The following is a 27,943-nucleotide window of genomic DNA, read 5'->3' as shown; positions in this document are numbered from 1 at the left end:
GTGATTTTATGTCATGTATGAGTGCGTGTGAACTTGTTATACTGTTATGGAATAAACGGCAATAACATGCAGCTTTGTCTTTAAAATAACAATAAAAATAGCAGAAAAAGAAATAAAGAAAAAACACAGAATTCAACATTTCCATGCAACAGCACCACACCTTCATACATGCTCTTTGTAACACATACATGTGCATTCATAACATACATTATCAACACATTTAGTTTCAGGATCATCCTGCCAAGTGATTTTTTAAAAAAAATAAATGAGTTCCATAATTAACAACTTTTTTTTTTCCTCATAAACATCTTTTAAACTTTTTTTTTTTTTTTTTTACAAGATTTAGAAAATAAATCTGTGTCTTCCCACCATAACACAACTTTAAAAAACACAAAAACAACATACCTCTAAAGACAAAATATACAAGAAATATATAAATAATATAGTTTACAGTGTTTACTGTTTGTTTTGGTGCATTCACAAACAGGATTGATTATCCGTATGGCTGTGCATTTAGCTGGGGTTGGTCCTTCTGCGTTTGTTGGGGCTTTGTCCTGGATCCACCCTCAGTTCACGGTACTGCATCTGTCCAACAACAACAACACACACTGATGCAAACACACTGCCATCTGCACAATAGTACTTCTTTTAACCCTGGTTCCTCATGGTCATATGCCCTGTGTTAATACATTTTAGTGAGCTTATGTCTTTTTTTTTTTTCTTTTCAGGTATGAGAATTAACCCATAAAGACCCAAACATCCACTGGCGACCAAAACCATCTATTGAGCTAAACTGTTTAATACCTGTTGATCAACTAATCCTATCAATACATGTAAATAATTGGTGTAAAATACAGTTTGTCATCTTTTCATGGTCATCAGATATGACCCATTTGGACGTTCAGGGGCTCCGTAGTTACTATGGAAACACCGTCACCTTCTACAGCATTGATTCACCAGTAAAACCCATGGAGTTGGATCAATAACAGTGGATGGAGACACTTGGTTTATTTTCAGTTAATGATAGATGTTAGTGAAAAAGTCACTTTTTCTTCGGTTTTCTCTGTTTTTTGATGAATAACCCTCAACTTTAATCTGAGCTTTTATAAACATCTATACGATCGGTATGTTAACTATGGGAAAATACCTGATCTTCACTGGAAAAATGCAAAATACAGAGGATCATTTTATAATAAATGGCAACAAATCACTTAAGAAATGTTAAAAATAGAGAAAAAAATCATTTGGAAACTACACAAAAGTAGCACTGGGTCTTTATGGGTTAAAACTGGGGAGAATAAACTGTATCCAAACTATACCCACTGTGTGTCCCAGTTGTGTTCTTCTTACTGATTAGTTTTGTCTTAATCTGTTCTGGTCTTTGTATGTCCTGTTGTGTGATTGTTCTTTGTATCAACCAGGTGATATTCTCCTCATAAGATGCCATCTTCATCCTTTGTGTGAACTGTTCTAGTTATCATATGTCTATAATACATGCAGTAAACGCCTGACAGAGCAGCCTTTGGGTATAAAAGCGTCTTCCTTTTGGACGGTCGGCAGAGCTCTGTCCTCACACCCTGACTGTCCTTGGTTGCTGTGTGAACTCTTATCTGTGCACAAATAAGGCCTTGAAATAAACAAAGCATTTCTCAGAGTGGTGATTTTCTTAAAATCCCACAAGACAAACCCACTGAAACCCACTGACAACACAGTCTATTGCATCACACCGATGACCTATCCCAGACAATCATATATAAAAAAAAACTAATCTATTTAATATGTCTGGTTTTATTGAGTTATTGGGTGAACAAAGCTGCATTTAAAGGCTAAATATGAAAAATATAAACTGATTAAGTGTTTGATAGTTAGGATAAGGACTGAAGTTATCTAAGGCTATGTTCAGACTGCAGGCAAATGTGGTCCAAATCCAATTTTTTTGCCCATATGTGACCTGTATCGGATCTGTTAAAGACAGTTTGAACAGTACAAATCTGATTTTTTCAAATCCGACCCACGTCACTATAATTTGTGCTCCTAAATCCGATATGTATCGGATATTTTGCAATGCGACTTCAGTCTGAACCACCAGGTCACATTTATCCAACCTTTACGTCATTGATATGCGACAAACGTCACAATTCTGCATCCCTCCATATTTACTTCGGTAAACAAAGTGCGCGTCTGCGTGGTCATGTATTACATCAGGACCTCTTTTGCGCATGCGGGTCACTTCAGGGTTCATACTCAAAATTGAAAGAAGCTGCATTTAATGAGTAATATGAACGAACACACAAAAAAAATCGGATTTCACCAAAAAATCCAAATTGTGCATTGAGACCTGCTGTCTGAACGTAGCCTGAAAGACACAGTCAAAGATGGAAAACAACATTAACATACAATAGTTCTATGGAATCTTTTGTGATATGAAAACCGTTTTGACCCTAATAACACCATAAAAACTTCCATCTAATTTAAAATGAGGAACAAGGGTTAAACACTTCCACTGTGTCAAATGAAACTGCAACTGCAGAATGAACGGTGTGAAACATGCACAGTTCCACAAAAAAATATGTATAGTTTGGTCCTAATATTACCAAGATATTATGAAGTGTTCTGTTTGGCAGTTTCACACTGTTTGAAATATTTGCATTAATGTGCAGTATTTGCTAATAAAATCTTTGAAAGCCATGCTTACAGTTGTTCTTCAGTATACATGGAAACTAATCTGAAATAGTAGATCTGAAGTAGCTTGTGCCATTGCCAAAGCCTTTAGTTATGACTGTAAATCTTTAATATCAATAAATATAGTTTTGTTTTGTTTTTTCAAATACTTGATTCTAATTGTCATTTAGATTTGTAAGGTGTCTCATGTCTGTATCACATGCTGTTGTTATGTTATGCGTGCAAATCTAATTGTAAAATACGGTGGATTTTGTTTAACATAGCATTAAAACTGTCAATCAAATCAATTACAATATCTTTGATTTGATTTGTTTATGTAACAGTAGGATAATGTGCAGAGAGTCTGTGATATAAACCCCTGCAGGGTGGTGTAGGTGTTCACTGTAAGTTATCCCTTAGGTATTAATGTAATCCTAAGAGTCTTAAGGACAGAGAAACAAACAAACCTGCAGAGGCAAGTGTACAATTACAGTAAATATATGATAATTAGCAAGATTTAAAAAAATAATTGAGTTTGAATTGAAAATTTGACATTTGGACATTTTTATCTAAATTAATAACAAAGTTTTTGTCTATTTTGATTTTAATTTCTACCCAACCACATAATTTTTACAGTTTTTAAAAAAAATGTTTTTAGCCATTTTATGCCTTTTAACTGTATGTAAGTTGTTTTAATTGTATGTACGTTTTATACTCTGCTAGTTCATTTGTATTGTACTGATGTGCCTCTTCGTCAGGTCTCCCTCGAAAAAGAGATTTAATCTCAAGGGACTTTCTGGTTTAATAAAGGTTAAATAAAATAAATAAATAAATAAACTATAATATAGGTTCAAAATACAGTCTACTCTCGTTATACCGCCAACTTCCGTTCACGGCCAAATTGGCGGTATAGCGAAAATGGCGTTACAATGGGTTGCGTCCATAATGTGCATGTCTTTACTATATGATGTCTATGCTGCCTCCGTTAACCCGTTCTAATTGCGTTTCTAAATAAATCTTGATTCTGTTATGTTGTAAGGCAGGGATCGGCAACCTTTAACACTCAAAGAGCCATTTCGACCCGGTTTCCGCGGCGCACCTCGGAGGTGCCGCGGCGGTATAACGGCGGTATAACGGTCGGGAAATCAATGGTATAAGTGTTGTTTGTGCATGGAACTGGGCTGGCGGATGGCGATAGGCGGAAATGGCGGTAGCTAATGGAATAATGCATTGGGGATTTTTGTGCAATGGTTTTGGTCGGCGGTGAGCGAAAATGGCGGTATAACGGCGGGCGGTTTAACGAGAGTAGACTGTACCTACAATTAACATTTTTCCTTTTTATTCTATTTTTTTTTACATCGAGTCGATATATTTAGGTGTTTCTAAATGTCTTAAGTGTGTTTGCTTCTTTGTGTACTTTTGTTTAGGTGACTGACAGTATGTGTTTCACATTAATATGACATATTATCCAGTGTGCTCCACATGCCTTACATTCTAACACTTTCCTACTCACCACTTGAACGTCCGAGGGCACTCTGGACAGGAAGTCGACCAGCTCGTTGTTGTCGATCATGTATGGATCACGAAGCTTTTTGGTAAATTTATTCACACCTTAAAATTTAAAGGGGAACAATTTACAATGCACACACACACTCACCAGTATGAAATTAGTATTTAGCGTAAATTTAGGACTCACCCCATGCAAGCACAAGGTATCTTATAGGTATGAGGTAGAGTAGAACTGTGGCCAAAAATAAGGCAGTGATTGCCAACCAGGTTAGAAAAGGCACTGTCCAGTTTACTGTGCTGCAATGAAAGGAGAACACATGGAAAACGGGCCTTAATATTCAGATAATAACACCTTTTACATGTAGGCCTCCATGTCCTTCATGTCAAAATAGACCAAATTATACCAGTGACCTCCTGTAAGATAGAAAAACACGACACACACCTCCATTCACCATCTCAGAGAATGAAAAAGAGCATAAAAAACAACTGATACTAACTTTTTTATCCTCTCTCCATACGATGCCACCTCATCCAAAGCGGTCTGTACACTAATAAATACATCCTGGATGGCGTAAAGTTTATCCATGAAGCCTTTGGGCTCTGAGTCCTGCAAAAAAGATGAAGAGTAATATATTTTTTTGATTGAAAAAGCACAATAGCTGACATTAGAAATGAATCTGCAGCTGTTGTACCTTATCCTCTTTGTCCTCGTCTTCATCTTCCCATTCAAACATGGCCTCCATTGACTGCAGTGACAGAGAAGACTTCAAATATCTATCTGATACAATGGTTGAAATACAATAAATACCTCTGTTGGCCTTGATTTCTCACCATATCAGCTGTATCTCTGCTGGAGGAGAAAAAGTAGTTCCAGAGCAGCAGCAGCAGCAGGGCCAGCGGCAGCATGTAGAGCTCAAAGTTCCACACGACGACCACGAACAGCTGCCGGTAGAGGAGAGGTCGTAAAGGTACGGAAGCGTATTGCATTCACAAAAAAAAAATAATTTCGGCTCTGTTTTTCTGAATTAATGAGATAATTATCTCATAATTACGAGAAAAAATAAGTTAAAAAAAAAAAAAATCGGCGCTGTTTTTCTGAGTTTATGAGATACTGTTTCCTGAAAAAAAAAAAAGCTCTGTTTTTCTGAGTTTATGAGATACTGTTTCCTGAAAAAAAAAAAGCTCTGTTTTTATGAGTTTACGAGATACTGTTTTCCGAAAAAAAAAAAAAAAAAGCTCTGTTTTATGAGTTTACGAGATACTGTTTTCCGAAAAAAAAAAAAAAAAAAAGCTCTGTTTTTATGAGTTTACGAGATACTGTTTTCTGAAAAAAAATAAAATGTGTCTGTGTTTCTCTGTCAGTGGGACAGTGGTCCCTGGTCCAGGCAGGAGCTCCTTCTATCTGTGCTGCTGAAAGCCTCTCGGGGGGGCGTGAAGTTGTTTCCGTTCTCGTAACCGGTTCCGATTACGGATCATGGAACTAGTTTCGTTCACAGAAATCAGAACCAAGCCCCGCTTCGTGCACGGATCAAGCCCTTCAAGCACACCGGCGCTCGGAGCCTGTAACCCTGCTTCCTGACAGGGCACGACCGCAGTGATGGGAGTTGGCATTAATGAAGTCAAATAAAATGACGTTCACCAGCATTAAAGAAAATATACACAGCAGAAGAGTGCAAATGTGGATTCATTTATTTGTCGGACCTGATGGAAAGCATTAGTCAGAACTAGATCCATGGAGGAGCGGCTTGGTGTACCGGTTCGTCCCCCCTCCAGTAACTTTCCATCAGGTCCAGGTGGACAGCTATCCGCTCCCCGGTGTGTAAGCCGGACTGGAGCGGGTGGACGGAGCAGCTCAACTCGACAGAACAGCGGCGCTCGGAGCCTGTAGCCCGGCTTCCTGACAGGACAGGACGCGGTGATGGGAGTTTGCATTAATGACTACCACTACTACTAGGACTCCTGCCATGGGGCGGGTGTCATGTCCCGGTGCATTGGGCCGACCAGGTGAACCAGTGTTTTCCATGGCTGGTGGTCCTGTGCCAGCTGCTCTGCGTCCTACATGGTAACTCTATGTTGTTGGAGGTCGCCTGCAATGACGTCGAGCCATCGGGTGAGGGACTTGCCTTGTGGTCGTTTCCAGTCTGCGGCCTTTGGGTCAAACTGAAGGATGGCTCTTGTTGGATGGTCAGGAGGGAGGCGGAGGACATGACCGAACCAGCGGGGGCGACGTTGCGCGGCCAGGCTGGATGCTTTGGGCTGGCGTGTGCGGGCTCCAAGCACCTGATTGGAAACCCGCCGGGTCCACCTGATGTTTTCGATGGTTCTGAGAGCCCTGCTATCAAAGCCATCTATTCTGGCAGCCAGAGTCTGGTTTAAGGACCATGTTTCCGAGCCATAGAGCAGGATGGAGAGGACGGCAGAGTTGTAGATCCGGAGCTTCGTCCTGCGTGAGATGGTCTGGTTCCGCCACAGTGGTTTCCAGAGAGACTGCAGAGCTGATGCTGCCAGGGCTCTTCTGCGGGTAATCTCTGGTTTTAGGTCCCTGTTGTCTGTCATCACCCCAGATACACAAAGCTCTTAACAGGTTCTACAATGTCATTACTAAGCTGCAAGGGAGGTGGATCTGGCCCATCACTGACATGCGTGAGGTTGGTTTTTGTCCAGTTCACTTGGAGGCCAAGCTTCTGTACCTCTTCACTGTAACTGCCCAGAGCATCTGTCAGCTGACTGTAGGATGTGCTGAGCAGGATGGTGTCAGCAGCGTACTCCAGGTCCTGGCATTAATGAAGTCAAATAAAATGACATTCACCAGCATTAAAGAAAATATACACAGCAGAAGAGTGCAAATGTGTATTCATTTATTTGTCGAACCTAATGGAACGCATTAGTCAGAACTAGATCCGTGGAGGAGCTCTTGGTGCCCCGGTTCACCCCCCACCCCCCTAGCTTTCCACCTGGACCTGATGGAAAGCTGTCCGGGGGTGGGGGGTGAACCGGGACACCAAGACGCATATTTTCTTTAATCATGGTGAATGTCATTTTATTTGACTTCATTAATGCCAACTCCCATCACCGCGTCCTGTCCTGTCAGGAAGCCGGGCTACAGGCTCCGAGCGCCGCTGTTCTGACAGTTGAGCTGCTCCGTCCACCCGCTCCAGTCCGGCTTACACACCGGGGAGCGGATAGCTGTCCACCTGGACCTGATGGAAAGTTATTGGAGGGGGGACGAACCGGTACACCAAGCCGCTCCTCCATGGATCTAGTTCTGACTAATGCTTTCCATCAGGTCCGACAAATAAATGAATCCACATTTGCACTCTTCTGCTGTGTATATTTTCTTTAATGCTGGTGAATGTCATTTTATTTGACTTCATTAATGCCAACTCCCATCACCGCGGTCGTGCCCTGTCAGGAAGCCGGGTTACAGGCTCCGAGCGCCGGTGTGCTTGAAGGGCTTGATCCGTGCACAAAGCGGGGCTTGGTTCTGATTTCTGTGAACGAAACTAGTTCCATGATCCGTAATCGGAACCGGTTACGAGAACGGAAACAACTTCACGCTCCCCCGAGAGGCTTTCAGCAGCACAGATAGAAGGAGCTCCTGCCTGGACCAGGGACCACTGTCCCACTGACAGAGAAACACAGACACATTTTATTTTTTTTCAGAAAACAGTATCTCGTAAATTCATAAAAACAGAGCTTTTTTTTTTTTTTTTTCCGGAAAACAGTATCTCGTAAACTCATAAAAACAGAGCTTTTTTTTTTTTTTTCGGAAAACAGTATCTCGTAAACTCATAAAAACAGAGCTTTTTTTTTTTTTTTCAGGAAACAGTATCTCATAAACTCATAAAAACAGAGCTTTTTTTTTTTTTTCAGGAAACAGTATCTCATAAACTCAGAAAAACAGCGCCGATTTTTTTTTTTTAACTTATTTTTTCCCGTAATTATGAGATAATTATCTCATTAATTCAGAAAAACAGAGCCGAAATTATTTTTTTTTGTGAATGCAATACGCTTCCGTATAAAGGTGATCACAAAAAAAAAAAAAAAAAAAAAACACCTGTCAATGTGCACATATTATAAATTCCTACCACAAATGAGATGATGCTCCTCTGTGCAGACTCCCATTCAAAACAGCTGTTGATGTACGTCCCGTAGCTAAACAGGACCATGATGCACCGCTTCACACGGTTAAAGTTCTGCTGCAGCAACTGAAAGACACAAGTTACGTCATTTAAATCAAGATTTCACCGTTAATGAAATGAAGATAATTTTGGAGTATTCGATACACAGCTACAGACTGGAGACTAAAGGAAAAAACAACATTGTCCAACAGGTGACATTCGACTATGTGATCATTGGTATGGATTCTATAGTCGATCCATCTCTAAAACACCTTCAAATGTCATTAGGCGTTCCCCAGAGCTCAATACTTGACCCCATTCTGTTCTTTATATTCACGTATCATATTATGCATGCTTTTACCAACACTCAAAACTCACTTTTATGTTGATGATACAATCAAAAATGCTACATGCTACTATTAATGTTGTGATAATGATTAGGGCCGTAGACATTAGCTGATTAGCCAAGTCATGTAAAACTGGGGTACGACAATATAAGTTTGGCTTCTTCCTACTCCTTTTTGAACATTATGTATTGTTAAAGAACCATAATGAAGTTCTTATACATTTGTGTGATATTTGTTGTCTTTTTTTTTGGTTGATTGATTTCCATATATTGGATCTGGAATTTGTTTTGCCTACTTATGTCTATTTATATCTATATCTATAAAGCTTTGTCAACATAGGTTTTTGGAAATGCAAAATTTTTCATGAATTTCAATGTATCTTTAAATGCTGATAAAACTTAAGTTATGTGTTTTGGTTGACCCCGAAAGTCTTATGTCACCAAGCAAAGAGCACAAAAATCATACTTCTTTTACTTCTACCACAAAATGTATTTTGAAATGGTAGGTTTTGCCTTCTTTATTTTAAGGAGATGCAATCTACAGACAGAGTTGCAAAGGAACACTTCATATTCTTGACACCATCTGTTGTGTTGTATTCAACTACTTCCAAACAGCCTGTTGTAAACACACCCCTGTTATTGCATATTTACCATAATATCCACTGGTTCACACCCTGAAATCCAACTCATCCTAGGGCTCATTCACTTTCCAGTCTGCTGCAGCTATTGACTGGAATCTGTTACAAAAAAACACTAAAACCTGATTCATATGTCTCAGTCTCAGCTGTTTACGGACCTTTTAATGATACCTGTAAATGTTTTGTTCCTGGTTAACAGTTTTAAAGGCTTATTTATGGTCATCTCAGACTGACTCTGCAGATTATTCGTTCTTGTCTGATCAACTATCCTTACTTTATCTGTTCTAAATGTCTTCCCTGGTGCAATAAAGAAATAAAAAACAGAGATAAAATAAAACATTTGGTGTTGGAGAATTTGGTGTAACATCCTGTTCTAAAATCTCCCACAGGTGTTCAAGTGGGTTGAGATCTGACTGCGAAGGCCACAGTGTATGATTCACACACACTCATCAAACCACACTGTAAACAGTCAGGAGGCCACCCCACGGGGTAGAAGCTACAAGTGTGTGTCTGGAGGTGTTATTAACATTTCCCCAAATGCAACATAACACTGATCCTTATGGAGAATTTTACAGGTTTATTTATTGAGTTATTATCACATGTTTGGAAACACATCACAGTGAAACCAACTTTTATTTGTTTTAATGTCTAATTTATACATTTAGTGGGCCACACTGAGATTTAGATGCATAAACGTCTCCATCATTTTTATGCTACTTTTGCATTTTCATTTCAAAAATTTTTAGATTACCTTTTTTCTTTTATATCTTTCAGTGTAAATTATGTAATAATCCATGCTAACTACTTTTCATATTAAGGGCTTCTATTTCTGCATCATATCTACACTGACCACTTATTTATTACCCCGCCCACAAAGGAGAGGCAAGGGGTATTGTTTTTGGTTTGGTTGGTTTGCTTCTTTGCTTGTTAACACTGTAGCAGCAAAACTATTGGTTGAATTCATACCAAATTTTGTTTATAGATTGCTAGTGACCCAGAGTAAATCTGATTACATTTTGGGAAAAGTAGGTCAAAGTTAAAAATTTTTAAAATCTTTTTTTCCCCATTTACTTATAATGGACAAAATTTTAAATGTCTAATAAAATATTAATTTTGTTTCAATTTACTTCAAACTTGGCACACGTATAGAGGCGCTTGATATGCTGACATCAGCACATGCATAGACATGATGACGTCAGCTGGATTGATACCAAAATAAGCTACAATATGTGCGAGGGGCAGGTTTATTTTGCCTGGCACCACTTTATTTATTTATTTAGTCTCTGTCCATGTTTGTTATATACAAGACCGTTAAACCACGTATGACGCATTGTAGGGAAATGTTTTCTTATCTAGCATTGATTTGAACTTGTGAGTCTCTTCATGTGATTAGGCTGATATTCACTGGGCTGTTATCTTCTTCTTGGTATCTAAGGAAGGAAATAATGTGGTGTACTGCTCATACTCCACTATATTAAAAACTACTGTAGGTGTGTGTACTGTTTGGTTAGCATGTGGTGGTTTAATCTATTTAATTAATAGCTGATAACAGCTGCCTGCTAGATGCCGGTGAAAGTGAGAGTGACCAAACCCACGCTGACAAAACCAAAGCAATGACCTGAAAGACACTGTGAAACCTGATGACGATGACCAGGCTGATGATGACGACAATGTGTAATTTGCTTTGACTTTTAAACTTGTTTCTTAGCTATTCTTGTCCCGTCTCATCACTTTCTGACACTTTGGTCAAAGGCACTGTGGTGTTGGTTTTCTACACTATGAGACATTGGCAGAATGACTCACTACTCCCTCTAGTGGTCACTTAAATCCCTCTGCCTATCTGTATAAATATTTAATAAATCTGTCCTTTAAACGTATGTCTGCCATCCCGTACATTGGCATCTTTGGGATAAATTCAGAGCTCTTTTATTCTAAACATTGATGATGATCATTTTAGGTAATTTTTTTTTTAACTTTGAAAGTAGAAATACTACTCTACCTATCCTTGGGAGACCCACTAATGCAAAAGACATTAAAAAAAAAAAAAAAAATTAAAAATGTACCTGACAAACTGTTGCATTATGCTGTTTCCACTCACAGCAAATATTTAAAGTAAAAAAGCCAAAACTTACATTTTACTGGGTTTCAGGAGGATATAACCCTATTATATTAAGCTTATAAATAATTCATGTGATCCAGTACTAACATAACCCTATTGATTAGAGCAAATTTAAGATGTGAATAACAAAAAAACAAGTCAACTTCTATAAATGACTGATTAGCTCTAATTTATTTAAGGTAAGACAGAATCATTTAGAATAACAGTGATAGTTTTCCAGAGGCTGAATGCCAGTGAAGACCAAATATGTTCAGCCCTGTTTGTCTAAGAACCTGCTGATATAAACATTCTTTGACCATTTACTGTTTTGTTTCTGTTACTGAATTTTGCAAAGTCATGCTATTACAGAGTCACTCTGAATAAACAGGAAACACAAATAAACCTCATGAGGAGAATTCTCCAGGTGGAGCTCATGCAACACAGCAGGTCAGAGGGTCTCTGCAGCCCACCTTCTGACTTTACTGCGTATGAAAATTCATTTATGCCTCTAGATACATCCTTGAATGTCACCTCATTAAAGATTAAATGTGTGACCTGCATAAAGTAGCTCGCTCTTCTGCAGTGACGTTGAACAGAAACATGTTGGTTTTTGTTCAAGCTTCTGCACAACATAAAACATTTCTGACATTAACACCTACTTGCTTGGAGACTTTTGGCTCTTCTTCTATGTACTTCTGCTCTGCAGGGACCACCGTCCTCAAAGCAGCCTTTACCTGAGGACAAAAACACAGTTACAGCAAAGAAGCGAGTTTCAGATCCATCATTCTGAAGTGACATCTGTATTCCCACGGAGCCACACTCACCGTGTTGTAGATGACATCGATCTCTAAGTAGATGACGCCTTTGGTCAGACCTGTCAGCTGCTTATTTTTTAACAGGTATCCCTTTTGTTCACCGTTACGAATCTGACAGAGACAAAAAGTTTTTTTATTCTTTCATTTTCTGAACCTGCTTTATCCTCACCAGGGTCACGGGGGTCGCTTGGAGCCTATCCCAGGTACTTAAGGGCGAAGGCAGGGTATGCCCTGGACATGCCGCCAGTTCATCACAGGGCTGACACTTAGGGTACGTTTACACGGCAACACGCCGCAAAGATTTCTCCTTTGCGTTATAAAATCATTCCGCGTTAAGACGAAGCCGCTATGATAACGATCTGCGTTAACATGAGTCCGCGAGGACGGCTGAATACGCTGTAGTGGCCATGCCAGACCAGTAGCTGGCGATGTAGAGCTGTAGTGAAACAGTGGCGGTAAAACACGCGCCTGCGCACAAACGATTTCCGGTTTAGACAGCCTTTAAATGAGGAGAAGAAGAAGAAGAGGCGGACAACACTATTTACAAACAACAATGGCGAGTGGTCGTACGAAGACGCAGGACTTCTTTGTCTGGACAGACGAGCTGAGCACAGTTAGCAGCACGTATGTTGTTCTGAAACCGGCCATTGTTGTTGTGGTTGTTCCTTCTTTTTGTGCAGCTTTATTGTGTCATAGAGGCTGGCAAACCAGCTTGGAGGCGCATTACTGCCACTAACTGGCCTGGAGTGGGTTAACTAGCGGTTCTTGGCTGCGCGCGCATGCGGTGACGTCATATTTTACCCCGGAACGCTCCGATTCGCATTAACACGGAGCAGAAATGCGGAGCGTGTCGGTAACATTCCACCCTGGACCCTGGTATCAAAAGTTTCCGGATTCAGGCACTCTAGGCACTGTTTCCATGTTAACAGAAGGCTAATCCGCGATGAAATCTTCCCGGAGTCGACTGAATCCTACGCCCTGTAAACGGCCCCATAGAGACAAACAATCACCCTCACATTCACACCTATGGGCAATTTAGGTTAACCGATTAACCTATCAGTGCATGTCTTTGGTTGGATGGTGGGAGGAAGCCGGAGAGAACCCACGCAGACATGGGGAGAACATGCAACACCAGAAAGACACCCCCCCCCCCCCCCCCCCCCCCAGTTTATTAATTACTTATTGATTTGATGATTTTATACACCCAAATGTCTCTTAATGTTTCCTTTCCTTCATTGATTGTTATTTTATTCATATTAAAAAGCTGTAAATGAATGACCCAATTATGATAAACAAGGTTTGTCTGGACTGAGCTGAAAAGCTTTAGGGTTAAGCTGCAGATTCAGTCAAATTTAACAACTTACAAAAATATTATTCTCACTTTAAAGTTGGGCTCGGCAGCATATTTCATTTTATTTAATCAAGGTAAAAAATGCCTAAATTCCACAATCACGATCATTCCACTGGAGACCTTTCTTACTTAACAAAATTTCCAAATGCAACCTGTTTACTTATATACTAATAAAGTTCATGGGTCCGATCAAGCAGTAACACGTGGACACATTTGGTGTTCAACAGTCTCTGTCATGTCAGCAGAGTAACTTATATGCATGTATTATACATATTTGAGTAGGTATTTATAAGCACTTTAACATTATGTATAACAAAATTTGGGGAGGTAAAATTTTTAGGTGAAAAATGTCAAATTACTGCTCGGTAACACGTAGACTTGAAACAGACATCAATTTTTTAAGCTTTATGCAAACATTCAAAACGTGGTTCTCGACAGAAATTGATATCAAGTAGGACAAAACCTTTTCGATATTATGTTCAACTATGCTGAAAATACATTTTGGAGTAAAATATTGAAAAGTGTCTATTTTATTAACATTAGAATGTGTTAACATGTGGACAGGCTGCCATAGTAACACGTGGATGACTCTACCATTGTACGTATCTCCCAAAATGTATCAAAAGATCATTACTTTCTGAAAGTTTCACTCAAATATCTGAATTATAAGTAATTTCAAAATTAAAAATTGGTATTTTTGTAGTAACACGTGGACAGGGCCTTTTAAGCAACTCACAAATGTTAAAACTCATAAATATGAATATTATTCACAAAATTATAAAAAAAAAATAATACTTAAAACTTAACAATCATCTATATAATCAACAGACTGAATGAATTTTCAAATTTTTCATGTATAATTTTAGTGTCAAATTCAAGCTATGACTATGGTGTAAAAAGTCCAATCCATAAAATTGGTTGTAAATTTTTTCTACAGGTGGTATTTTAAAAAGGATAACAGTTCCATAAAATAGACACCTGTAGCTAAAAAATGAGCCCACTTGATAAATGATGTGCGCAAATGTACTTTTTCATGTAGATGCTCACTTTTGCTTGATCGGACCCAAATACTGTTATTTAGTATTTTAGAAGGATGTTTTTGTCATAAACTTTTGGAGAAAGAAAATAATCAATTAAAACCATTAACTGTCTATAACACTGAAAAAAAATCAATATGTCATTTTTTGTCCATTTCACTCAGCTGTACATGAAAACTTTAGCTGACTTTAGTTTAAAAGACTGACTTACAATTGATTTAAGTGTGTCAATAAAAATACTCTGATGACCAAATGTTTTTGTTCTCTGAGTAGTAAAGATGACACAAAACTGACTTACTGTGAATTTTATCTCCAATATCTTATAGTAAAAGTGCATAATGAAGGTAAATCGATGACTGATATGAACCAGTGGAATGATTACAACCAAAACTAACCTTAATGTTCAACTGTATTCATTAAAATATACCAGGTAAAAAAAAAGTGTTACAAGTGCTAACACATACAGCAGCAAGTTTCATACTTACACGTAATATTGGAATGGCTACTTTTCCCAGAAAGTCAGCGCTCCGGTCTCTATCCTCATCAAACACCGTCACCTCTAACACTGAATGGATGTCCTTCACATTACTGAAAGACAGACACAACAAACAATTAATAATATATAACACACATCATCATCATTATCAGATTTAGCATTGACCTACTTCTAATAATGCCTATTATTTAAAGAATTCAATTATTTTTTCCATAATGTACTTTCAAAAATATCCACATTTGTTACAACTACAACTAATACTCTGGCTCAAAAACTTTGATTAATATTTGGCATTGAAAGCTAAATGTAATGACAAAAGTTTGGGATAAAAGGTGAGGCACAAAAGGACATGAAACATGGAAGATAAATGTTGGCTGACGTTCACTCACAAAGTGAAGACTTTGTTCCACTCTGGATTGAGGTTCTTGTAAACAGTATGAGTCTGTAGTCTGTCGTTATTCAGCTCCAGCACACAGAAAGGATCACTCTTACCTGTGGAACCAGAAGGAACGTTAGCATTGCAGTAAAAAAAAAGTCTGTTAAATCTGAGGAAGCAACAGCAAATTTTGCGCAGACATGTGACATGTAGAGGTGTTCTGATTACCAGTTACATCTGCAACCATGAGTCCTTCAGCTCTCATCACCTTCACCTGCACAATACCAACATCTCTCATGTTAGAGAGAGACTTCCATATACCCTGAAGAAGAAGAAGGAGAAGGAGAAGAAGGAGAGAAGGAAGAAGAAGAAAAGGAAGAAGAAGGACAAGAAGAGGAAGAAGGAGAAGAGGGTGTTTTACTGTCAGCTTATTCCTCCATCCTCTTCATCCTTTCATCCTGGTGTTAAAGCTGCTGCTTACGTATCGTCTGAGTATCTCTGCTCGTTCCTGTGGGTCGTCCAGCGGTGTGACTGACAGGTCGGCGATGGAGACATGGGATGAGGCGGTCAGTGTGACCAGGAGCACCACGTATCCCCGCGACTCCTCCAGAGGAAGCTCCAGGTGATGAGTCTGCTCCTTGGACAGAGTAGAGAGGTCCAACTGGCACCTGAAAACAAACACAGGACTTTTTTAAAGCTGTAAATCTAATTCTTAGCCTTTTATTCAAAGTCATTTGTCATTTTTATGTTGTTGTGACTGTGCGTTCTGTGATTCCCCCCCCCCCCCCCCCCCCCCCCCCCCCCAAACACCACCCCCCCCGCCCACCCTTCCATCCCCTTTCCCTCATGAGGTTTTGCCTTTGCCAGGTTGTTATTGTAAATTAGACTGTTTTCCTAATGACTTACCTGGTTAAATAAAGGTTAATAAAAATAAAAGTCTTCTCTAAGCTGCAGTGTGTTTCCTACTTTACAGGTATCCATTTCAATTCATTTGCTAATAAGAAAATAACATCAGTTCTTACATAAGAATATGTAAGAACAAGAAAAGTAGACATTATTAGGCCCGAGCCGAGTAACACCTATTGAATCTGCAGTGGGCGCATGGGGACAAAATCACTAGTGACGCGGTCGCCTTTCACCATTGTCGCCACTCACTCATATTCATATTCACGGCAGTGAGACCTTTCTGAACATGTACATGTCATGTACACAAACCACATATTTACATCTGCTTGGAATGAATGGGAGTCACTGGGCCACGCCCAGTCGGGGTCAGGCGCGTGGGGTCATTCACTAGTCTTCTCCTCAGATCAACAGCTGCCTCCTGTACATCTGTAGATGACCAGGCCGGTGTTCAGGTGAACACGGAGCCTTGCATCTGAAAGCGAACGCCTTTTTCCTTCATCTCCTTCTACCAGAGCCGTAAGCTTTCCTCTGTGCTGGTACGTGGCTCATGTAGTCCTGCTCAAAGAACACGCGTCTTCCTTTATACTCTGTGTTTTTATTCCAGGCAGATCAAAGCATAAGCTCTTTGGTCTTAAACACACAGAAACATATGACAACTGACCTGGGGTTTGATTCTTGTAGAGGTTTTGGGGTGAGTGAGCGGTGACATCAGTGTATTTGGAGGGGAGCATCGGGAGAGCCAGCTGTGTTTTTAATCCAACTTTGTGTGAATTCCTGGATGTTTGTCCCTTTCTGATCCTACCATTACGCCTTGGGTGTGAATATTGTTTTTTGTTGAACGAGCCTTCAAGCCTACACAGATTCATTGTCAGGAGACAAACAAAAAATATTATTATGGCCACGCCCCTAAACAAACCGCAATTCGGTCATGTTGGATTGAAATTTCCGAATTGCAGCACTTTCATTGACATTGTATTTTAACTATCTCTTCCTTGAGTGTTTGGTCAAATGAGCTCAAAATCGGTGTACAGTATCTAGAGAAGTGGGGCATCAAAAGTTAGCCAAATTTTTGGGATTGGTGTCACCATTTTTGTGCAACGAGGTCACAAATTTTGCAAAGTTTTTTTCAGAAATTTACCTTTACAAAAATTGCTTCACCTCGGATATTCAAACACCAGTTTGGCTCAAATTTGACTCACACATCTACCTCCCAGGTCCATTTCTATGGAAAAATCTGAAGTTTTGCACTATAGCGCCCCCTACAAATTTACCTTTACGAAAATTGCTTCAGTTTGGACATACGAACACCGATTTGGCTGAAATTTGAATCACTTGTCCATATCCCAGGCCTACACCTATTCATCAAAAGACTCTGAAATTCCGCACTATAGCGCCCCCACAAATTTACCTTTACGAAAATTGGCTCAGTTCATACATACAAACACCAATTTGCCTCAAATTTGAATCGGTTGTCCATCTCCCAGGCCTACATCCATTTATCAGAAGAAATTGAAATTTCACACTACAAACATACCTTTACAAACATTGCATCAGTTCGGACATACGAACACTGATTTGGCTCAAATTTGAGTCAGTTGTCAATCTCTCAGGCCTACACCCATTCATTGGGAAAATGTGAAATTTGGCTCCATAGTACCCCCTACCAATTTAATTTTACTAAAATTGCCTCATTTCGGACATATGATCACCTACTTGCCTCAAATTTGAATCATTTGTCAATGTCCCAGGCCCACATCTATTCATCAGAAGACATTGAAATTTCACACTCTAGCGCCCCCTAAAAGTTTACTTTTGCAAAAACTGCATCAGTTCTGACATATGAACACTGATTTGGCTCAAATTTGAATCTGTTGTTAATCTCCCAGGCCTACACCCATTCATCAGAAGACATTAAAGTTTGGTGCTAGAGCGCCACCTGCTGAATGATGGACACACTAGTACTGGACATGCCCCTTGGCGAGGGCCTTTCAGTGCTGCTGGCGGCTTTAATTTTCTTTTCATCTGTGAAATAAAGTTGATCAGTGATTCAAGTAACACTCTTCATAGTCTAATCAAGTCAACAAACATTCATATGTTTTCTACCCATTTATCTAAATGTTCCATTTCATGTCTGCGTCATGTCTGTCATTATTTCATATTTCCAAGTTTTCCACATTTTTAGTTCAGAGTTATCATTTAAGCTAATACATGCTTCTCAATCAAAATAACAAAATACATTGAAGTAATTACTATTAGAGAGATAGTGTGGGAGTTATCTAGATAAAAAAAAGTATTTGAGGTGACTCATTTTTTACAAAGTAATGCTTTTCACACGAAATTTAGTTACATACAGTCATCGGCTCAAATCATATCAATCATTCATGAGAGTAAAGAGGATATGATGCTATGAATAAAATGGTTTGTTTCTGTAAGTGTGAACCCTCTAGGAAACATTTTATGTGAGATTTCATGAGTCAACAAAAAATATAACAGGCCTGTTGTACGGTAGATACTTAAATAAGGAAATGTTACAATTCATATCTTTAAAATGTTACCATATGCCTTAAAAATGGCATCTCAGAGTAAGTACATGGTGGTAAAGGTACAAATGATAACTCCAAATGTTTCCAAGTTTAGGTGGTATTCAGTAGTCTGGTCTACACTAAAATGTTCAGATGCAGCTTGACATAATATCGCAAAAATTCTCTCATTGTTCTTATGATATTTCAGGAATGCCATAATAGAATGTCAAACTTTTACTCAGACTCAAGGATGAACTGATTATATTTTATTGGATAAAGGTGAAAGGTGAAATCACAATTTTGGTTGTGACTGTTGGTAAATGAAAACGAGGAGATGAACAGATTATGATGCAAGGATAGTGGAAGCATCTGATTGGATATAGTATTTCATCTTAAATAACTTCTTACTAGAAATAAGTCTGCATTTTTCCCATAATACACACACAGTACTTAGCATTAGCATTAGCACACAGCACACATTAGGAGCAGTGAGCTGCCAGTGAAGACCAGCAGTCAGGGACCAGCTCCAGATCTTCATCAACACCGTGGTCAAAGGCACCGACGGGAGAATTAACCTATGCTTGTTTTAAAATTTGTAGAGAAATATGTGGAGAAAATAGGGAAACTCAAGAGAGAGGGCTCTACACCGACTAAGACCTGAACCTAGACCAGTGGTTCCCAACCTATTTTGGCTCGTGACTCCATTTTAACATCACGCATTTCTGGCAACCCCAGACATTCAAAACTGAGACTTTTTTTTTTTTTTTTTTGCTAAAATTAATTTGTTAATGTAATAGTTTGCTATACTATGTTGCAAATACAGTAAATGTTCATTTCAGATAACATTTAGTCTATATAATGTATATTATTATGGATGGAGGCAGAAAAACCAGGTGTAGATTACTGCACAAAGGGAGAATTTGATTTTCCTTGGTCAGGATATGTACAGTCAGTCCAGCTTGGATTTACAAGGCTGACAATTAATACTGAACAAACAATAATTCAAACTACAAATTATGAAAGAGCTGCAGCATCTGAAACCGACCACAATGAACATTTGACAGATAAACAGTACCACAGTGCTTCAGTTTCACAGTTTGTCATGTCTTTTATGTATTGGGATTGTCTCTCTCAACTCACCATATATTTTTTATTAGTATGTTTATGTTATTTTTATTTTCCATTTATAAATTCCAGGTGACCCAATTTGAATTCCAGGCGACCCCGTTTGGGGTCCCAACCCAAGGTTGAAAAACACTGACTTAGACCCTTCCAGGTGTGGGGTAAGTGTTCACTACTACATCACTACACTGTCCCAGCTTATAGGTCACTTTAACCCTCAGGAGTCCCTAAATGCACCCTTGTGTCCAAATCACATGACCAATTTAACATGATGTAGCAGCAAGACGGAGCCTCACTGAGTCTTACTTTCAACTTGTGTAGAAAGTGCAGATGTCTAAGTACTCCTGTGAGGTCTGTTGTGTTGAAAAGCCGAGTAAAACCAGACTTATGCTACACAATAAAAACATCATTTTCAGCAATATTGTCATCAATATAATACAGAAAGATATGCAAAAAATGGCTTCTAAGGCAATGCTTGCATGAAGAAAAAAGAAACCAAAATATGCCTCTGTGTTTGGTGGAAAAGTGCTGATTTGTGACACCACACTGTTCTTTATAATTAGTTGTATATAGTTTTCTGAGTTATAAAAATGGTTCATTGACCATTTTGTGGCACCATATCGGGATACCAGATTGTTTTGTAAATAGTTGTTTATAGTTTTTCGAAAAAAAACGTTTAAGACATGGCCTATATTTTCATATAAACAGTTGTATATAACGTTCATGTTTTTGATGAAAAACAATTACGAATCTAGCTTTTCCTACTGGAAATTTTTTAATGTGATTTTAGGTTCAGTGTGTTAATACAGCATGTCAAATGAAAAAAATACATGTAAAGTCACACAGGTGAGGATATGCTGAGAAAAACTGTACCAAACAAAGCAATGTAAACAGATTTAAACAGAAAAATCTAAGGTATTCAAAAACAGCCAAAATACAGTCAGATACCAAAGGGTTAACAAATGTTGATTCAGATATTTCAACACACACACAGACACACACAGACCCACTGACCGTCCAATGAAGTCGTCTCTCCGTCCTGTGTCTCGGTCCCAAACTGTGATCTCCAACACCTCCCCCGTCTCCTCATACAGATGCAGATCAAACTGCTCCCTCCACTGTGGACTCAGTGTCTTTGGCACCGTCTGCACACACATACACACACACACACGCACACATACACACACACACACACGCAGATCAGAGGTTTGATGACACTGGTCCATGCTGACACCATGGGTCTCCGTGTGGGCGTACCTTGCTCCTGTACTTCTGGTGTCCCAGTCTGAACTTGGCGTACGGGTCGCTGAGCCCATTAGGATCCATGGGAATCAGATTCCGACCTTCAATGAGCGCGATGCTGACAATCCCTCGCCACAGCTGGGCTTTACGATGCAGCTCAGAGAGACGCACTGACTGCTGCTGCTGAGAAAATACAGCTTTAAATCATTTCGTTTTACAGGCGTCAGATAGGGCCCTGTTTCCAAACACAGAATACTGATGCAACGTGCAGATGTTATATGTTGGATTTAGCTTTTTATCAAGAATAACTGTCAGATTAACATGTTCAAAACCATGCAAGAAATCATTTTATGACTGTTTATTTTTAGTACCATGTCGAGAAATGATGATTATTCTTTAGATAATGGAAGAAAAGAGTAAAATGAGAGTGATTTCTTTTTATATGAAATATTTTGAATGCATGTAGTGGAGAATGGTCTATAAATCAGTTGATTATTGAGCTACTATGCTTCAGATTGGTAGTTAAATCTTTGCATCTCATACATTTATCTTAGGGCTGTCAAAATTAATATGTTAACACAAATTAATCCATCATCATGATTAATCTGATTAAAAATTTTAAAGCAATTAACCCATTTGCAGCACAGAATGACTCTGAACGTCTCTGCCAACGCATTTGGGTCAGTTTGTCCAAGTAGAGTTAGCGTCACGCATGAACAAATGGGCAGATGATCTGGTAGTGACAGACAGCAGAACCAGCTGATAGAGATGGAAGACACTACACAGCACGTTGGCCCTCTGGATAGAAATATGAGGACAAAAAAAAAAACAAGACGGAAACAGCTGTTTCAACTTGTTTTTGTTGAAACTGTTGAAGGTGTTTAATAAACACGTTAAGTGCATATATATTTCCCCTCTTTCTTGAGTCCGTTTGTGCATGCAAAATGAAACCCGATTAATATAGATTACAAATGAATGCCTTTTAATTGTGATTAATTGAAATTAATCCACAGCAACCCTGTGATTAATCTGATTAAAGATTTTAATCGTTTGACAGCACTAATATATCTATTGCGATATTTCATCATATATCTTAAATATATGACATGGATTAAAACTCTCTTTTCTATGATGTCTTCATTTAAACCACAGTGTACTGATGTTAAAAACTGCATTAATACTTTGGAGCAGCTGAAAAAGCTATGAACCAAAGTTACTGCGAAGATGTTAGCATGTCATTTATAATCCACAGACATGGAATGTTTTAACTAGTGATTTACCAAATCTTGAGACAAATATCAGATTCTTATCTGCTGATTGTGTCAAAAATTGTATCTAAATTATAATATGCCTTTTATTACAGGCAGGTAATGAGTTTATCAGAGGTTTTTTTCTGTAAATTATTGTCTATTTTTGCAATTTTCATGGTAGGAACATAATATTTTATAGATTCGTGAGCCACAATATCTCAAACTCTTTTGTAAAAAAATTACTTAAAAAGACGGTAAAACACTCCACAAATAAGAACTGTGGTATGTCTGTGATCAAATTAGTGACTTCTTTGACATCACACAAGTCAGATTCAGTTGTTAAATATATATTGGTGCAGCTTTAATATAAAATCTTGAACACTGACAGATCAGTGAAGTCTAATCTGAAGAACAGAGCCCCAGTCAGTGCTGGGTGAAGTGACCACAACCACACAAACCACAGCAGCTACAGTCGCATGAATACATGACCTCAACGCAACGTCTGTGTTGAACTCTTTCATTGTTGGAAGGTGTAGAGTTCAATGTCAGACTGAGCAAAACCAGGGAAACATGTTAAACAGAACAGTTAGACACAGTGACAGGGAGTCAACTGTACTGACAACAGATGGAAATACAGAACACACACACACACACACACACACGATGAGGCCAGACAGCGCACAGATGAGGATTTCTGTCATTTACCTTGGTGGATCGTTCCAGTATCTCCTGAGCAGCATAGTCTGAATATACATTAAAAGACATTATTTCAACTCATCGATGGGGGGGGGGGGGTAATAATACTAAGGGGTTCACTAGATGAAGTTCTTCTAAGGCAAGAAACAGTAAAACCATTAAAGGTGTCTTTTCTTAAAGGTCCAGTGTGTGATACTTAGTGAAATCTAGTGGTGATTTTTGCAGATTATAACTAGTGGATGCCCCCCCCCCCCACTGCTGAAGTAGTGCTAGAGCTAGTGTTTTTGGTCAGCCAGAACTATCTACTGATCTAAAATGTTTACTAACTTTTAGGCCTGTAACGGTACACCAAACGTTTTGGTACACACCTGTTCGGTTCGTACACAGCTGTACCAAAACAGCACAGTATGTTGAGAAAAAGAAAAACGAATGAAAGACTGTGTTTGATGCGGAACTTTAAATCCGCGCAAGTTCTACACGGACATATTGAAGGACGCACACATTGACCCGAAATACGAAATAGCAGCTGATATAAGGTAAAAAAAAAAAAACAACAACAACAAATATGATGTGAACCTGGAAGGAAGAGACTGGAGACCCTCCACCATCATTACAGCCCCGTTTGGATCAGTTCAGATCCCGGTGAAAGACAACAACAGGGAAAGAGACAGTGATAAGACGGACATTGTTTGGCCCCTAAGAACTACGGTAGTTCTAAAACACTTACACTAGCTCTGTCTGTCTCTCTCTCTCACACATAGACTGTATAACAGAGGAATAGAACCCGGAGTTGGACGTTGAAAGTATATAAAGTTTCACTTTCGTTTCACGCCAGCGTTAGTTACGTTAGTTATGGACACCCCCCGGCTCCGATCCAAAAAAAAAAAAAAAACGTCCCCCCGACAAATCGCACCCTGCACGTGCGCACATGTACACAAAGTGTCCTAAACAGTTTGTTCTCTGTCCTAAAAAAATATTTGGTTAATTTTTTGTTGTCAAAGTTGCTCTTCAGTTTGTTTAAACAGAATACCAGTTTGTCCTCTTGTTAATGTTGCACTTCATGTGGAATTTTTTTGGTATTTTTACGCAGATTGTGAACTGACAGAACTGTGATTTGATTTTTGTTGTTTGTTCAAAACTACCTGTCAGGGAAAAGTGCAATACTAATGTTTAAAATACATTTAGTAATATTAATTCATTTATTTTCTATTTGATTTATAGCAGCAGAATTATATTCCTGTTTTTCAATATTCTATTATGTCCAAAAATTGGGGGAAAATTTTTCAAAAATTCATAAATGTATTAAAGACATTTTGAGGAGTTTTCTTTCTTCTCGTACCGAACTGAAAAAAAAAAAAAAAAAAAAAAGGAACCGTGGCTTTCTAAACCGAAAATGTACCGAACCAAAACTTTTGTGTACTGTTACAGGCCTACTAACTTTTGATCAATTAACCCTATCACTACATGTAAATAAATCAGGTAAAATACAGTTTGTCAGCTTTTCATGATCATCAAATATGACCCATTTGGATGTTAACCCATACAGACCCAAACATTCTGTTTATTGTTTTTCTATTTATTGTCTTTTACTTTTATTCTGTTTTATGATTCTGTGCAGCACTTTGGGGCAGTAATGTCTGTTTTTACGTGTGCTGTATAAATAAACCTTGACCTTGATATGTATAAATGATGGCAGAATTTAAAAAAGGATTAAAAAAAAAAAGTTGATCATCTTTTGCCATTGACTATAATACAACTTTTTTTCCAAAGTGAAGTATAACTGGAAGGGGAGGGACTTATTTTTCCTATAAGAGCAAACACACTATACACAACAAATCATTTCCATGTGATTATACACTAATGAAAACACAATGATGACCATTATATTCCATTTCTGCAAAAAGATCATCCTAAATCTCACACACTGGACCTTTAAATGAACTGCACATCAGCTGTGCTGCAGGTTTTCTTTGCCACTAGAGGGGGCTGTGGGACCACTACAGTGTGTTCTACATCACAGCAGCTCACTTAACTATGGGAGGGAGGTACGCTGTTCAAGCCCAATTTTAATTAGGCCCCAGGAATAAAGTGCATCTGAAAATAGATTCTAACTGTGAAAAATGCTCTCCACCTGCTGAATATTTTTCACGGCCTAAATTAGGGTCTTGCTGGTGTTCTCATTAACTTTAATTACACTTTGATCCATCTGAGCTCCTCCTCCTCCTCCTCTCTTCATGTCAGAATTCACCCTGTGTTTTCCTCTTATTATTTGTTGAGTTTCTCACATTTTCATCCCTCCTCTTTGTCTCTGTTAATCTGTCTCTTCTACATTTATCTCTGACTCTTCCTCCCTGTGTATGATTAATTTATATACGGAATAAAACATAAATGAGACAGGCCGTTTTAAGCTCTAGGTGCTGAGGATACATTTGGAGATTATTTTTTAAATGCTGAAATAAAACAAAACAGGAAACACATCCTGCAAAAATGTAGTATGACAGCAAAGAAAAATTGAAACATTTAATTTAATAACAAATGGAATTAGGAGAAAAAAAATGCACTTTTTTTTTTTTAAATGACCTCTAAAACAATCATTACACTGATTACAAAAAATGTTTTTTGCAAGTTGTCTAGGTTTTTTCAACTGAATTAGGACCATTTTGCACCGCTAAATCCAAAAATGACATCTGTTTTTCTCAATCAGGTCAGGTTTTTTTGCTAATTTTATTTTGAAAAATTTTATCTTCTCACAAAATTGATTACATTTTTGTGACTTTATCAGTTGATTTTTTATATAGTTCTCACCCAAAATAGGTTTTAAGAGAAAAAAAATCATTTTCTAACAGGATTCCTGTTAGGTACAATGGTGTATTCACCGCAGATGTAGCAGAATACATCAGGCTTATTTTTGCAAAATCTTCTAGTTGAAGCCATTTCATTCACCTGTAATATTAAAAAAATATTAATCATAAATTGGCAAAAGTAAAATCTTCAGAATTCGTTTATTGCAAGAAATATCAAAGAATTTTGTATCATATGATGTGAAAATGCCCATAAATGTAAGCAAAAATGTTAAAAAGCCAATATGTAGCATAGTTCAGAAAGTTGACCTGATTGAGCAAAATTAATGTGATTTTTGGATTCAGCACACCAAAATTATCCTAAACCAGCTCAAAAAACTTAAACAATAAATTTGTTGTTGACCAGTGTTATTTCTCCAAAAGGTTATGAAACTATATTAAAAAAAAAAAAAAAGAAAACTATAAAAATTGTTTATCAAGTTGTATGGCAAAAATAAAACCTTTAACTGAAAAATGCACTTTGTTGAGAAAACTTTTTTGCAAAATGCTATTTGGTAATAAAAACCAATAAATAATACATATATTATACATATACATAAATCATTTTTGGACTATATTACTTTTTGCAAACATCCTGCTTGAAAAAAAACAGGTTTAGAGGTTTTGTTCTTCTGTCATTGATATGCTGAATCTAAAATATTCCCTCATTCACTCTGTTTTGTGCATTTTGTTCATCATTTAATCACTAACATAGTCTATATTTGATGCTGAGCAATTAAAGTAACATTACTACATCTGGGAATTATTTGACGATGGTTGTTCATTTGTAGGTATTTTTATGACTTTGTTACAGTGACTCTTCCTCACAGTCGTCTGTGTCATGGTTAATTAAATATATATACTGCTTAGAGCACATTTAGTTAAATAGTGAATGAATTTTAGAATAATTATGGATAAAACTGAATTATTCCTCCCACTCTTGCTTCCATCCTACAGTCATTCAAGTAGCATTTATTAAAAGCTAATTTGAATAAGAATTAGGCCAGCTTTGGGATCGGTGCCACATGGATGTTAGTGTTGAGGGAAAAGCTGCCGTTTCTATAATTAATGCTCTTATTTTATTCATAAGGATTGCTAAGAAAGACGAAACCAAAACCTTAAAACTAACACAATGTCAAAAACTACAACATCCAAGAAACCTACTGGAAGTAAATATTAAAGGCTATTGAAATAATAATATGGTAAAAAGTCTGTTTCCCTCCATTAGATGGCAGTATGCAGGTCTGCTATCTAGGGCAACAGATAAGGAAACGCTCTGCACTAAGCAAAGAGGAGTTGAACGGGGATAAACAGGACATTATTAAGATCCTAATCACCGCCAGACTCACTTTATTCACATAGGGCTTCCAGCGATACATCTTAAGCTCACTTTGCTGCAGGAAACACAGACGCAGCACAGAGGATCATTACTGACCGGAAGAAAAGCTGAACAGCAGCGTAGTATGTCAGATGTTCTTTTGTATTTCAGCTCATTTTCTACATTGTTAATCTTTAATTATACTCTATGATATGATACGATAATACTTGACTAGAGAGTTGACAGCAAAGTAAGACATTTAACATAATCGCTTCATAATTTTTTATATATTTATGCATCAAAAATGACAGATAACACTCATGCCAAAGATAAAAAAAGAAGATAGAGAGATGAAACAATATAGAGAAGATAAAGGAAGGTGCAAAGAAACACAATATCACATGACAACTTGAAAAAAAAGTCTTTGGATTCACATTTTTTCAAAGTGAGACAGACCAAAATAATAAAATGTAGAGTACCGTTGAGTCCCGTCGTTCCTCTATGGGACTGTCTTTTGGGGTGAGGGTGACGTTGAGCTCCAGGGTGCCCAGGTCCTCATCTGGGTGCTGGGAGTCCTTCAGAGCCAGGGTCACAGGTAT

The 27,943-nt window shown here is 38.1% G+C and overlaps 1 protein-coding gene across 3 annotated transcripts; it reads right to left on the bottom strand.

Moving 5' to 3' along the window:
- Positions 1–317: 317 nt before the first annotated feature.
- LOC115429206 (multiple C2 and transmembrane domain-containing protein 1-like) lies at positions 318–27,943 on the bottom strand. 3 transcript variants are annotated; one of them, XM_030148478.1, is made up of 16 exons: positions 27,824–27,943; positions 21,256–21,423; positions 21,013–21,143; positions 15,930–16,116; positions 15,677–15,770; positions 15,462–15,564; positions 15,062–15,164; positions 12,198–12,299; positions 12,033–12,107; positions 8,259–8,378; positions 5,002–5,112; positions 4,863–4,916; positions 4,668–4,777; positions 4,358–4,467; positions 4,175–4,272; positions 318–585 (listed from the first exon to the last, which is right to left on the bottom strand). In XM_030148478.1, the coding sequence occupies exons 2-16, from the start codon at positions 21,322–21,324 to the stop codon at positions 514–516; spliced, it is 1,539 nt and encodes a 512-aa protein (XP_030004338.1). In that variant the 5' UTR covers positions 21,325–21,423; positions 27,824–27,943; the 3' UTR covers positions 318–513. The 3 variants fall into 3 exon arrangements, with proteins under 3 accessions (XP_030004338.1, XP_030004339.1, XP_030004340.1); XM_030148479.1 differs by having other exon boundaries at positions 21,256–21,420; positions 27,824–27,941; XM_030148480.1 differs by lacking the exon at positions 27,824–27,943 and adding an exon at positions 23,196–23,203 and having other exon boundaries at positions 21,256–21,420.

This window comes from Sphaeramia orbicularis, chromosome 12 (assembly GCF_902148855.1).
Source record: "Sphaeramia orbicularis chromosome 12, fSphaOr1.1, whole genome shotgun sequence".
Taxonomy (NCBI): Eukaryota; Metazoa; Chordata; class Actinopteri; order Kurtiformes; family Apogonidae; genus Sphaeramia; species Sphaeramia orbicularis.
Note: the sequence above shows the minus strand (reverse complement) of the source record. Positions and strands in the feature narration are given on the sequence as shown.